Below are 15,202 nucleotides of genomic sequence, written 5' to 3'. Positions count from 1 at the left end.
CCTATGTCTCTGACTCAAGTTTTCGATTGTCCAGTTCTAATTTCTGCAAACACCAATCTTCAGAATATTCTCCCTAATCTTTCTCAGTCACATAACTCTTTAAAGATCTTGAGTTTTTATAATAGAAGCTAGCGGAAACAAGTTATTTGAGGTACAGAATTTCATTTATCAAAGAATTTTAAAGATTGGGATTCATGAATTTATGAAAACTTATTTAAAAATATCTTTACATGTGCTAATATGTAGATTATAAAAGCAAATATTTAAATATTTCAATTTTATTTAATATAAGTATACAATTTTTAAACCCTAAATGTTGTGATTCCAGTAAATGCTAAATGCCATCTCTTGCTCTTTTTTTTAAGGTACCAGTATTTTTTGCAAATTAAACAAGACATTCTTACTGGAAGGTGGGCTATTTTTAAATTTTTAATAATGGACTTTGAAAGTACTTTTAATTTTGTATTACTTAAGTAACTCATGATCATTGCAAACAAAGTATTGAAAGATCGTTACATGCAGTATGAATTCTTTTCATCAGATAAGTTCATTAGTTAATAGTTAAAATGTAAGTCATGGAACTTCATATGTGAATAGTATTATATAAATTACAGTGCTTTTGAAATTATTGTGTTTAACCTTGGGTTATATATTTTCTGTTTTGTTTTATTAGATTGCTCTGTCCTTATAATACTGCTGCCCTTTTGGCTTCATTTGCTGTTCAGTGTAAGTCTGAATCCTCTCTTGAGTCACATAGCATGTGATTGCATGGTCTGTGTTGATAATACAGGGCCTTTAATACAGGAGTTCTTTAGACATAAGTTACTATACAGAAAAAAGTGATTGCAAAGGAAATATAATAGAAATTCAGCTAGTTAGCAATTACTTAGATTTCTGGGAAAAAAGTTCTTCTGACATTGTTTGAAACCTAGAAGAATGTTGTGTGTTGTTATAACTTGCTTACATGGTAGCTTCCAGTTAAACAAATATTTTACTTCCAGAAGTATAATGGAATTCACGACATTGCTGATTTGGCTATTAGAATTAGAAAATGTGTTTATTAAATTGTGATTACTTTCCTTCCATGTAATAGCTGAACTTGGAGACTACAATCAGTCAGAAAACTTGCCAGGCTACCTCTCAGATTATTCTTTCATTCCTGATCAACCTCAAGATTTTGAAAAAGAAATTGCAAAATTACATCAGCAACATACGTAAGGATTTGTTTATTTTTCTGCTTATTTCATAAACTTCCCAAGGGCATCTTTTCTAGAGAAATGTTTCAAATTATTTCTAATGTGATTGTTATATTTAATTAATACAGAACAGTTTACTGTTATGTAAAATAGTAGGATTAATGTAAGGAAATGTGGGTTTTCTATACTAAAAAAAAATCATTGCTAATTTCATAGAATTATATGAGGCTTTCTTTCATTTCTAGTGAGAACCACAAAACTATGTAAACAGAAATTTGCTATTGGGGCGCCTGGGTGACTTGAACCTCTGACTCTCAATCTCAGCTCAGGTCTTGATCTCAGGGTTGTGAGTTGAGGCCCCATGTTGGGCTCCATGCTGACATGGAGCCTACTGAAAGAAAGAGGGTTGGGGAGGGGGCGCCTGGGTGGCTTAGTGGATTAAAGCCTCTGCCTTTGGTTTAGGTCATGATCCCAGGGTCCTGGGATCGAGCCCCATATCGGGCTCTCTGCTCAGCAGGGAGCCTGCTCCACCACCACCCCCCACCGCCCACCCACCTCTCTCTCTGCCTGCCTCTCTGCCTACTTGTGATCTCTGTCTGTCAAATAAATAAATAAAATCTTTAAAAAAAAAAAAAGAAAGAGGGGTGGGGGAAGGAGGGAAGGAAGGAAAGAAAGAAGTGAGGGAGGGAGGCAGGGGAGGGAGGGAGGGAAGGAAGGAAGTTAAGAAAAAAACTGCTATTATGTAAAGTTGACAGTTCTTTAAGTAGGAATTTTAGAATATTAGTATTATGTTCACAGATCAGTTGTTACAGAGCAGTCTACTTAGTAATTCTTTCTTAGTTTTTAGCTATGTGAAAGGAATCATTTATTGGGTAATGAGCCAAGAGGAAAAAAGTAACCTTATGTAGTATTAAATTAATAATTAAAAGTCCTTTAATAAGTAGCATTTTTTCATTCATAACAATATTCAACTTTGATATTTTGTGATTCTTTATTTTCTGTGACATAATTTGTTTCAAGAAGAGATTTTTTGCATTGAATAGAAAATAATATTGTTTATTGGTTTACTCTTGCTTTAACATGCAATTCAAAATGCTCAACGGTGGGACTAAGGCAGTGTTGCTCATTGGCTAAGAAAAAGTTTGAACTAGAGAGCCAGACTGCCTAGTCTGAAATTCTGGTTAAGACAACTTAACTATCTTATAGTGTTGGCCAAATTGGTTTCTATCTCTGTTTCTATATTTTGTTATATGTAAATTGGGGGTAATAAAAGTATCTATCTCTGGAGTTAATGTAAGGATTAAGTGAGTTTATATATACAAAGTACTCAGAACAGTGCCCAGCACATTAGGTAAGCATTAAAGAAATATTAGTTCTTAATATTAAGGAAACTTAACTTTCATTTGGTAATGGCCCATATATCTAAAACAGGTTGGCAAACTTGCCCACTGCCTATTTTTGTATGGCCTGTGAGCTAAGAATGATCTGTACACTGTAAATGTTTGAGAGAAATACAAAAAGAGGAATAACATTCTGTGGCATGTGAAATCTTGAGAAATTCCAGTTTGGTGTCCATATATGAATACTTACCGGAGCATAGATTCCCTTATTTGTCCTCATATCTGTGACTGCTTTCATATAGCAGTGGAGTTGAGTAGTTAAATAGCGAGACCGTGTGACCTGAAAGCCCAAAGTATTTGCTGTTCAGCTCTTTTCAATAACAGTTTGCTGACCTTTAATCTGAAATAAGACTAAAAAGATGAGAATTTCGGTGGACTGGCCTAATGTTGGTGAGGGGGCTGTTTTGGTCTAACAGTAAAATGCCATTTATAGTAAAAGTTTTACACATAGTGTATCCAAATCAAGCATTTAAAGATAAACCAAAAAAATTTTTTTTTTTTTTAAGATTTTATTTATCTATTTGACAGAGAGAGAGATCACAAGTGGGCAGCGAGGCAGGCAGAGAAAGAGGGAGAAGCAGGCTCCCCACCTAGCAGAGACCCTGATGCGGGGCTCGATCCCAGGACCCTGAGATCATGACCTGAACCAAAGGCAGAGGCTTAACCCACTGAGCCACCCGGGCGCCCCAAAGATAAACCAAATTTTTAAAAAATTTGCCAGTAATGGAAAAATCTCTTCTCTAAGGAAAAAGTTTGACAAAATATTGGTTATATATTATATTTGGTTTAAAGAAATGATTCCTCAGATCATTAAACAAAAAATGGAATCATCCAGTTTAACTGAGGAGTAGGGTGTGCGGTGGGGAGGTAGAGTATTTGTTTAACTTCATTGAATTTTACAGAAAATTGAGGTATATGTGCTTGTTTTAGGAATCCCATTTTTATGATCATGCATTGGCAGGCTGTTGGCTTCCTTTTCTGCTATCATTAGTGAGTGAAAGGTTGATATGTTTGTAATTTTGTAATTTGTTGTTTTGGCTCTGCTGTAGTCTAATAATATCAGATAACAAAAGTTGGTAGAAACATATATAATATAGGAATAAATCTGTTTTGAAAGCCTTTGCTAGAGCAGTAGTTCTCAAACTTGTGTTCATAAGAATCACCTGGGACATTTCTTAAATATAAACAATTTGGACATTATCCCTTCTATATCAGATTGTATACAGCAGAACTTCTAAGCCTATCTGTGATGAAAGACTGATTTTTCCGCAATCTGTCATGGAATGAAACTTCTGAAAGATATAATAAAATTGAATTACTAGGAAAGTAGAATAGACAGAGACATAAAAAAATTACAAGTCTTTGTTTTTATTAGATTTGATGGACTTGAAATTACTCTGCCAGAATGCTGTGAAATATAAAAGACTCTGACTCCGTTTCTAAACTTGTTATGAATCAACACAAGACTGTACATCATACTCTTAAGAAGCACTGCTTTGGAAGTTATCTCAAAATTTGCATGTTTTAGCAGCAAGTGTGTGATTTAAATGCAGATATAGTATATGGACCAAATTCTGAGATTTTTGAAAAACACTTCTTTTAAAAATCAGAGAGTAAATGACTTTATCAGCCATAAGAACAGCTAGGGATATTTATTTATTGATTTTATCTATCTATTTATTTATTTATTTATCTTTCTATCTATTTTAAAGATATTTTTTAAAAAGATTTTATTTATTTATTTGACAGAGATCACAAGTAGGCAGAGAGGCAGGCAGAGAGTGAAAGCAGGCTCCCTGCTGAGCAGAGAGCCTGATGTAGGGCTTGATCCCAGGACCCTGGGATCATGACCTGAGCCGAAGGCAGAGGCTTTAACCCACTGAGCCACCTAGGTATCCCTATTTTAAAGATTTTATTTATTTATTTGCAGAGAAAAAGGGAGAGAGAGACAGCAAGCATAAGCAGGGGAGCTTCAGGCAGAAGGAGAAGCAGACTGCCCGCATAGCAAGGAGCCTGATGTGGGGCTTAATCCCAGGACCCTGGGACAATAACATGAGCTGAAGGTAGCCACTTAACCAGCTGAGTCACTCAGGCGTCCAAAGTAGGGACTTTTAAAACCTCATCTTTTTTTTTTTTTTAAATATAGTTGCCAGTTATACAGTTATATTCATTTCAGGTGTGTAACATAGTAATTCAGCAAGTCTGTCCCTTATGCTACACTCACAAATATAGCTACCATCTGTTACCATACAACGCTTTTGTAATACCATTGACTATATTCCCTATGCTGTGCCTCGTGCTTCCTCATGATTATTAACTCATTCTACAACTGGAAGCCCGTATCTCCCATTCCCTTTCACCCATTTTGCCTATCCCCTTTGGCAACCATCAGTTTTTCTTAGTATTTCTGGGTCTGTTTCTGCTTTTTGTTTCTTAATTTTTTAGGTTTCACATATAAGTGAAATCATATGGTGTTTGTCTTTCTTAGTCTGACTTATTTCACTTAGTGTAATATCCTCTAGGTCCATTTTGTCACAAATGGCAAGATCTCATTCTTTTTTATGGCTGAGTAATATTCCATTATGTATGTAAACCACATCATATCCATTCATCTGTCAGTGGATGCTGACTTGCTTCCATATCTTGGCTGTTAATAAATAATGCTGCAGTAAAGATAGGGGTGCATTTTTTTTTTTTTGAATTAGTGTTTTCATTTTCTCTGGGTGAATACCCATTAGTGGAATTACTAGATCATTTGGTATTTTTAATTTTTTGAGGAACCGCCATACTGTTTTCCACAGTGGCTACACTGGTCTGCATTCCCACCAACAGTGCACAAGGGTACCTTTTTCTCCACATCCCCTGGTACGTTCTGGAAAATAAAATATTCTACAAAATAAAATATATCTGGAAAATAAAATATTCTACAAAATAATGGTTTGTGTCCTGAAAATGTATCCTCCAGGTAAGTTAGATATTAATTACTGTGCAGAACTAAGAGGAGTAGTCATGCATGGTGTATTATAAAAGGTTCAACTAGAATGCTAGAATTTTTCCAGGTAAGTAAACTTTTTTTCTAATTTGGCCATATTTGTGGTTGGTTTAATTTTAAACATAATGTCTTTACAGAGGTTTATCTCCTGCAGAAGCAGAATTTAATTATCTGAACACAGCACGTACCTTAGACCTCTATGGAGTTGAATTCCACTATGCAAGGGTAAGTAAAGAGAACTAATTTGATGTTGTTGAGTTAGGCTTCGTTTACTCAGTATGAAAGTTTTTATTTAATGCGCTGTTAGGATTAAGCAAATGGGATAACTAGTGAGTGCTGCCAATATAGTTGCACTGTATAGAAGTATTTTCATAATCACTTAAGATTTAATACCTGAAGAGAAGAGGAATGGGTGAAGTGGGTTTTTTCATGTTATTTTTCTTCAAGCTAGTGTTCTGTGTTATAAAGATAATTTTTGCAGACCATAAGAGATAATAAAACTATATAGAAAAAGTAGAGTGTTTTGCATTCATCATCATTATAAAAGATGCTTTCACCTCAGTGAGGCTTGTGTTGTCATCATTTGGTAACATCATTATAAATTTTTATTTATAAAGCACAGAATGAAGTATATTAACATACTTTGGTTGTGTTTCTCCTCTGCCACAAATCTCTTTATTAAGATGGATTTTACAGTCATTGGCTTCTTCTACACAGCACTCTGTAACAACTTCTTTATTGTGTCAAACTTTGCTGCTTCCAGAAACCCTTTTCCACTGCTGTAGGCATATTTCTAAGTGGCTATCCTTCATTTGTGTGTCTCTAACTAGATTCCTGTCATGATCTCTTCATCAAGAGGTTATAGTCCTTTAGAAGTACCTGGAGTACAGCTTTTCTACATGACCAGTGAAAAGTGGAATTATGGGTAATCACTGGTTGAATTGGTAATAGGTTTTATATTCTCTTGGGACATATTGCCAAGCCTAATAAGAATAACAGCCTAAAAGGGAGTTAAGTTTTCCTTAGATAGATATTTTAAATTTATTTTAATGTACACATTCAATGTTCTGTTCCATGAAGTGGTTTTATTGTTGAGGGCCTCACCTGACCATGTTCTTCTAGAGAGGAGTGTTAATTCTTATATTTCACAAAGCTTATGTCAATCTCTCCTTTATAAAACCAAATGACTTGCTTTCCTCACCTGACTGTATCTGGTAATTCTGAATGCTTGTAACTTGGTAATCGTTCTGATTCCTATTAAAATGTGTAGGTAAGGCTCTCTTGAACTTTTTGTTTTCTTTATATGTGCTCCATTCCCCCCTCAATCCCTGTTTGGGGGTTGTTATATTTTAACATAGTTCACCAAAATATTACATAGTGGTCAATATTTGCACAACTCGATATTGTTTTTTATCATTATAAAGTTAAAACTGTGGAGCTTTACATATGTGAAGTAAACTATGGTTAACAATAGAAAGACCACTAGGGGCGCCTGGGTGGCTCAGTAGGTTAAGCCTCTGCCTTAGGCTCAGGTCATGATCTCCTGGTCCTGGGATCCCTCCCCGCATAGGGCTCTCTGCTCAGCGGGCAGCCTGCTTCCCTTCCCCTCTCTCTGCCTGCCTCTCTGTCTACTTGTGATCTGTCTGTGAAATAAATAAATAAAATCTTAAAAAAAAAAAAAACTACTAAATTCAGTCATTTTAGTTCTTAGAAGTTTTGTAAAGGTAGCGTACTTTGGTATCTGATCTCACTGACTCCTATCAATGAAGTACAAAGAATGTTAAGACTTTTCTTTTATAATTTAAGTGACATGCTGGATCTCAAACATAATTAACCATGTTATTTATTGATTTGATTAAGGATTTTTTATTTGATTTGATTTGATTGAGGATTTGATTAGGGTTTTTGTTGTTTAAATTATTAGATTATAAAACCCTTTCTAAGAAGGCCATAAATGTAGAGTAACATTAAATTAATTTAAATTTTAAGTGATAAACATTTAGAAATGTATTTGTACTGATAAAAATGCCAGGAAAGGATGTTTCTGTTGTGTGTGGATACCAAGAACTCAAGAAGAAAACATGCAGATGTTCATTGAATGTGAAGGGGAATTTTACAACACCCTGAACAAAAAGGAAAAGGAAAAAAAAAAGTGGAAGGGAGAGTATACATAAAGAGAATACTTAAGTTTTAACTCACTGTCACAAGTGAAAGTGTGTTTGAAATAATGTTTTATTTGGAAAAATTAGGTAAGATGTTTTCTGACTGCCTTCAAAATGTATATTGAAAATCAGAAAGTAGAACAAGTTATTTATAGCAATCTGCAAAATATAAACAGGGTTTAGAGCATTCATTGAGGTGGGTCTGATAGGTGCCTTCCACAGTGTTGGTGCTAAGGGTTACTTAGTGAGCAAAACATCAATTATTCCTGCCCTCATGGAGCTTGCAGGATGGTGGGGGAGAAGGAAATGGAGCATCTATTGACAATTAAATATGTGAAGACATGAAGGGAAAAGTACAGATACTATGGGATTTTATGACAGAATATCTAATCCAGCCTGGGAACAAAGGGTAGGGAAGGCTTTTTAGAAGAAATAATTTATTGAAGCCAGAAGAATGAATAAGAATTAGCCAAGAGAGTGGTTTTCAGTGTGGACCATCAGTATGAATAAAGACCTGAAATCAAGAGAGATCATGGCATATTTGAGAAAATACGAACCTTTTGTGTATCTAGAAGATTATGAATAAGGGAAAAGGAAATGTAGAGGAAAAAAAAGAATGAAAACTTCAGGATAAAAAGGAGAGAAAGATTTGGGGGGGAGAAAACGGGATATTTTGTTTTTTAAAATAATGTAGTATTTGGGTTTTGGTTTTGTGTGTGTGTGTGTGTGTGTGTGTGGTGTAAGTTTTAGCACATATGTAGATTCATGTAATCACCACCACATAGTCCATTACCCCATAAAATCTTGCTCGTGCTACTCCTTTGTAATCTAACGTCCTTCCCCCAATCCCTGGCAACCACAGGTCTATTCTCTGACTCCATAGTTTTATCCTTTCCGCCATGTCTCATAAACGGAATCCTTTGTTATATAACCTTCTGAGACTTTTTTTTTTTACAGTAATATATTTGAGATTTATCCAAGTTATTATGTTTTTCAGTAGTTAATTCCTTTTTGTGTGTAGTCATTCACCCATTGAAGAACATCTGGATTGTTTCTGGTAGTTGTGTTTTGTTTTTGTTTTTTATTAATAGACTACTGCAAAAAATTCATTTACACATTTTTGTGTGGATTTAAGTTCTTATTTCTGTAGGGTAAAAACCCCAGAGTGGGGTTGCTAGGTCATATGGTAAGTATATATTTAGCTTTATATGAAACTGCCAAATTGTTTTCCAGAGTGTCTGAACCACTTTGTATCCCTACTAGCAATATTTGTAAGTTCCTGTCATTCACATCCTTTTTGATATGTGGTGCTGTCCATTTTGTTTTGTTTCTTTTTAAGCTTTTCTAATAGGTGTGTTTTATCTTATCATGGATTTACTTTGCATTTCTCTAATGATTAATTATGTTGAGTATTGTATCTTTGATGAATGTCTATTCAAATGTTTTGCCAATTATTTAAGTTCATTTTTTCTTTTCTTGCTTTTGTTTTTTTTTAAACTATATATTCTAGATACTTTTTTTTTTAAAGATTTTATTTATTATTTATTTGAGAAACAGAGATAGTGAAAGAGAGCACCAGCAGGGAGGAGAGGGGAAAGCAGGCTCCATGCTCAGTGTGGAGTACAACATGGAGCTTGATCCCAGGAGTCAGGGATCATAACCTGAGCCAAAGGCAGATGACTTAACCAACTGAGCCACCCGGGTGCCCCTACATATACTTTTTTGATGGATGTGTGATTTGCAAGTATCTTTTCCCCCACTCTTTGATTTGCCCTTTTATTCCCTTAATAGTGTCTTTCACAGAGCAAAAGAAAGTGATAGATTCTGATGTTCCTTATTCAATCACTGATAGAACAGACAGTCTATCCAAGTTTTAGGCTTCATTGTGAATATCTTATTTCCATAGGTATTTGTAATAATGAGGAAAATAATTTTACCGAAAAATAAATTTTGCCTATCAAAGTTTCAAGAAGATAATGCTATTTTGATTATTTATTCATTCAGTGAATATTTATTGAGCACCTTCTATGTTGCAAGTCCTGTTTATAGCTACACCATGGGTACAGCAGTGAGTGAGGCAGATAAAACCAAACCCTTACGAAGCTTGCAATCTGTTGGGCAGAACAGATTATAAAGTAATTGAGTACATCAGAATACATAGCAGGTGTTCTGTGGGAGTAAAGTTCAGTAACAGGCAAAATACCAGTCTGTACTGATAGAAGTGAGAATAGCAGTCACTCCTGGAAGGGTTTTATTAGCTGGGAGGCTCATGAGGGAGCCTTCTTAGATTTTGAAAATATGTGTATTAGTTTGTCATGGTTACAAAGATGTATGTATATGTATGTATATGTATACATGTAAAATTTTGGGTTGCACATTTAAGATTTGTACATTTTACTATATATACATTATAGTCAATTTTCTTTAGTTAACTGAATAAATAATAGATGGTAATAGCTGCTATGGAGAAAAATTACCTGAGAAAGGGGATTGAGACAACCAGAAGTAGGGTATCAGTGCTGCCCTCACTGAGAAGATTAAACAGAAGGTATAATGCATATACCTAGGTGAGAGGAAACATCAATCATAGACCATGAAATAGGTTGCTTAGCAGTTCAAGGAACAGCAGAGAAGGTGAATATAATCTTTAATCACTTCCTTTTCTTAGATTTCATCCTTTAGAATATTTATATAGGTGTTTTAATTAATGTGTTTAAGGATTTTTATTACAATATTGTTTGTAATACTAAAAAATTAGAAACACTCTGAATGAACAAAAATGGTTAAGAAATTATGACAAATCCATATTTTGGAATAATACACAGCAATAAAAATTGATGAATTAGAGGTATATAGACCTGAAAAGATGTCTACGAAATGCTAAATGTGAAAGAAAACCTGCAGAATTATATACCCTAATTTTGATTAAAGAAATTGTGTAGTTATATATAATATGTATCTTTTTAATAAAGATCTAGAAGAGTAGACATCTCAAAGTATTAATCTATCTCTGGGGAATGAGGCAGAGAAGGTAAGGGATGCTCATTGACTTCTTACTTGATATTTTTATATTGTTTTTGAAATATAATTACAAATAATTAAGGGAATTATTTTAATAGCTACCCCATAGGACTTAAAATTAATGTTGCATCCATCCACAATACATAAGATTTTAGTGGGACTGAGTTACTTTACTCTTAACATGTGACAATACACAGGCTGGAATACTAAGTAGTCCTAGCTGTTTAGGTTATGTTTACAACAGGAGTCTCCAAAGGAAAGGAGGGATGGCTCTTATAGGGGACCATGAAATGAACAATTGAGGATGTGTAGAAAATATTAGAACATCTATTCATATCCTAAATCTCATCCTTTTACGTTGCTATTTTTTTAATCTTTCTAAAATAGAACAGAACTACAAGTATGTACTGTATTTTAGTGAACATCTGCAAGTCAAGCGGTAGATTTTTTTAAATTTTTATTTATTTATTTGAGAGCAAGAGAGAGAGAGAGCATGAGCAGGGGAGAGGAGCAGAGGGCGAAGCTGGGAGCCTGGAACTTGATCCCAGGACTGAGGAATCATGACCTGAGCCAAAGGCAGAGGCTTAACTGAGCTACCCAGGCTCGGTAGGCAGTAGGTTTTAGCCAGCCATTTCAGAAACACTCTTTGAGCCCTTTCCCAGTAACAGCTGCTTCCCTATATTGGTTTTTTTTTTTTTTTTTATGGTTTTATCACCCAAGTGTGCCTTCCTAGATAATACAACTTGGTTTTGCGTTTTGTTTTTTTTTTTAAACTGATAGCTTTAAATCTGTTAATCCTTCCTTTCTTAAAATTTTCTTGTGAAAGAATTTGATCATTTCACCTTAAATTTCTTATTGTGTGGACTTTACTGATCATATATTCATGGTATAATTCAACATGTTCTGCTATTCTGTGTATTTCTTCTAGGTTGCAGCTTGATCAAGAGGCATGTTTGGAATTAGATTGATCCGTTTTTTGTGTTATTTTGTGAGGAGGTACATAACGTCCAGTTTTCTTTTTTTTTAGTGTTAACAACCATTGATGTTCAGTGCCTGGATCCATTAATTCACTGGAGGCAGCAAAATAGAAAATCTTAATTCTGTTTTTGTTTTTATTTACTCATTGGGATAATTTTATAGGGGAGTTCCTTCCCTTCTTTTACTCTTTGATTACCCAGTAGCACAGTTCATATAAGATAAGCAGGGAAAAGTGTTATTTGATTCTTTCTGTTTGCTGAGTTTTCAGGCTAGTGAATTGGTTCCCTGCCATCCTTAGAGATATACGAATACATTTTTAAAATAGTATCGTTTGTTCATAGATTAAATATTTTTGACAGGTTTCAATATTTTACCATCTTTTTCCTTATTGAAGCTCAAATTGTCCCTTCTAGCCACTTTGTTCTTTTGATCCTTTAGTCCTTTTGATGTGACCTTTGTAGTCAGCTTCCATGCTATCTAGTATTTTAAGATGTTTCAGGCTCATCTTATCTATTTACTGCCATAGACCAGGAATTAGCTATTTCTTCAAGAAGTCCTTGTTTCTTTTAATGCAAAATGATATTTTAAAATCTCAATCTGACTGATAAGAATGTTCATTCCTACTAGTTTGTCATTATTTCTGTGCCGTTTAAGTGTACAGAGTTGGAATCTTTGTTTCTACTATATTGAGATACAGAGAATATTTTAATTCTTAGAGGACCCAAGGGATTCCAGAATTAGAATATTCCACAATTAATTATGTTTTCATCACACATTACACTTAAAACTATAATTTTAATATCACCATATCATTTATTGCTGAAATGGTTAAAAATTTTCCCCAACTTTTTGTGGTTGCTTTAACTTTACATTGTCAAGTCATATAGCCACTGCATATTGTGATCTCTCCCTTTTAATCATTATTTAACCTAAGTTCCATAGGTAACTATACATATAAAGCTCATTACAAGTATTTATAATCAGGGATTATATGAAACATTTCCTCTAGTATTGTGCCTAAGTAAGTATAAGGATATTATCATCAGTAATCAATTGAGAAACACTTACTTGAGAACCAGGCTCTTTGAGGAATGTGAAATTATATAATGGTTCATTGATGCTCAGAGTATGACCACAAATTGGCGATGATCTATGAACTATTTATTAATGGTGCATGATAAGTACAGAAACTGAGAAACCTTTGTAACATTCTGACACCAACTGTATGATCACTAAAGTTTTTAGAAGTATTAATACCTGAAAGATTAGAAATTTAAACAAAACAAACAAACCTAACTGGCCCTTTCCCACAGATAGTTTACCGCTAGGCAGTCCTTTATATATATACTATCCCAGCCATTGTCACATAGCTGACTGTATTTATGTGTTTCAGATGAGTGGTTTAAGAGACAGATAAATATCCAGGTGAGAAACTTGTAGATGTGGGCTAATGAAATTTTCACAGAGAAGATGGTCTCCATCTGGTTTAATTTGATGTGTCAGAGAGACATGAAGAAGTCATGAGAACTGCATTAATGAAATATGTAGTTATGGGTACACAGGACATCCTGGAACTGGCCTGTTAGGAAAAGACAGTTTTTAACTCTTGGAAGGGGGTAGATAAAATGGGATGAGGTGGTTGTTTAAAGACCTTCAGTGCCAAGCTAAATAGCTAAGACGTCCTACTGATGATAGCAATCCATTCATTTTTTTTTTTTTAAAGATTTTATTTATTTGTCAGAGAGCAGGGAGAGTGGCAGGCGGAGGGAGAAGGAGGCTCCCCACCCAGCAAGGAGCCTGATACGAGATTCAACCCCCGCCCCCCGGGGTCACGACCTGAGCCAAAGGCAGATGCTCAACTGACTAAGCCACCCAGGCATCCGGGAGATCCATTCATTTAACTTATGAGTACAGTTGACCCTTGCACAACACAGAGTTTCCAAGTGTCAGTCCCTTACTCCTTACGCCTGGGGGATCGGCTTCTTGGGAACACTTCCAGCATCACAAAGTAGCACTTTGTATGGGTCCCATGATGTTATTGGAGGTTTACAGTACTCCACTAAACACATTGAAAAATAAGCAACAACTGCGAGAGATCACTTTTACTGCAATTTTTTGGAGAGACGGACCTGCTCACGCAGAGATGATTAGTGTCACAGTGTTTTAAGCAGGTACTGGCAACAACTTGTGCTCACCACAACAGCAACGGGAGGCTATGAAATTATTACAGTAATACAGTATGTACTATAGTAAATATTGTACAGTTATGGTTACATACTGTATCTTTACATTTGTTTACATTTCTCTCAACTGTAATGGTGCCATGTAAATGTGCAGAAGTTTTGGTAAATTTTTCTAATAGATTCATGTGTTTTTTATGATAAATGATAAAGTAGACTAGTATCTACATATATTTTATGCAGTCATGACATACCTTTTAAAAAAATTCTTTTTTGTATTTCTAGACTATGGTTTGTCTGCAGGTTTTTTGAAATTGTTGAAAATCTCCAAAAAATTTTCAAATATATTTGAAATTTCAAATTTTATTTATTGATTATTGATTATCGATTATTTATTATTTATTTATATTATTTTATTTTATTATTTATTTATTTATTTATTTGAAAATAAATTTCAAATATATTTATTGAAAAAAGTCTGCATATAAGTAGACCCACAGAGTTCAAACCTGTGTTGTTCATGGGTAAAGTATACCGGGCACTTTTGTACACCTAAGAATACAATAGTGGAAAAAACAAACGCCCTAATCTTTGCTACTTAGGTTCTAGTGAAGAAGAGTAAAAAAAAAAACCAAAAAACCAAAAACAACGATTAAACAAGGCAATTTATAGCATAATCTTAGATTGTAGCAAGTGATAAAAAGAAAAGCAAAGATATTTTAAAATAAGGTGGTCATTGTGCATTTTCCAGTCCAATGGAATGAATAGCATTTGTGTCTATTAAGGACATAAGACTTGTTTTGTTTGATCTTCCCCACTTCTGGCATCACCTTGGGAACTGCCACTTCAAATCTAGATAGCTATAATTTAAGATTTTGAATTATTAATTTTAATTATATTATAATGTATAATTTTATAGTATATAAATTATAATTGTAATTTATTATAATAATAAATAATAATTTAAGAATTAGATATCTGAACGTTTGTTTCCTTTTTTAAAAAAATTTTTCTTTTTTTTTTTTTCTTTTCTCTCTCTCTCTCTTTTTTTCTTAATTTCTTTTGCACCACACCCAATGCTCCATACAATACGTGCCTCCTTAATACCCACCACCAGGCTCACCCAACCCCCTACCCACCTCCCCTCCAAAACCCTCAGTTTGCTTCTCAGAGTCCACAGTCTCTCATGGTTTGTCTCCCCCTCCTATTTCCCCCAGTTACTTCTTTCCATCTCCCACCTCCCTGTTATTCCTTATGCTCCACAAGTAAGTGA

The 15,202-nt window shown here is 34.4% G+C and overlaps 1 protein-coding gene across 2 annotated transcripts in view; it reads left to right on the top strand.

Annotated features, from left to right (window-relative positions):
• The window catches only part of PTPN4 (protein tyrosine phosphatase non-receptor type 4), a 217,572-nt gene that overhangs the window by 114,179 nt on the left and 88,191 nt on the right, over positions 1-15,202 (top strand). For both annotated transcript variants that reach the window (XM_080798231.1, XM_080798232.1), the window contains exons 6-9: positions 366-410; positions 674-726; positions 1,094-1,214; positions 5,726-5,813. In XM_080798231.1, coding sequence (XP_080654357.1) covers positions 366-410; positions 674-726; positions 1,094-1,214; positions 5,726-5,813 — 307 coding nt within the window. The remainder of the gene's footprint in view (positions 1-365; positions 411-673; positions 727-1,093; positions 1,215-5,725; positions 5,814-15,202) is intronic.

This window comes from Martes martes (genome assembly GCF_963455335.1).
Source record: "Martes martes genome assembly, chromosome: 3".
NCBI lineage: Eukaryota > Metazoa > Chordata > Mammalia > Carnivora > Mustelidae > Martes > Martes martes.
Note: the sequence above shows the minus strand (reverse complement) of the source record. Positions and strands in the feature narration are given on the sequence as shown.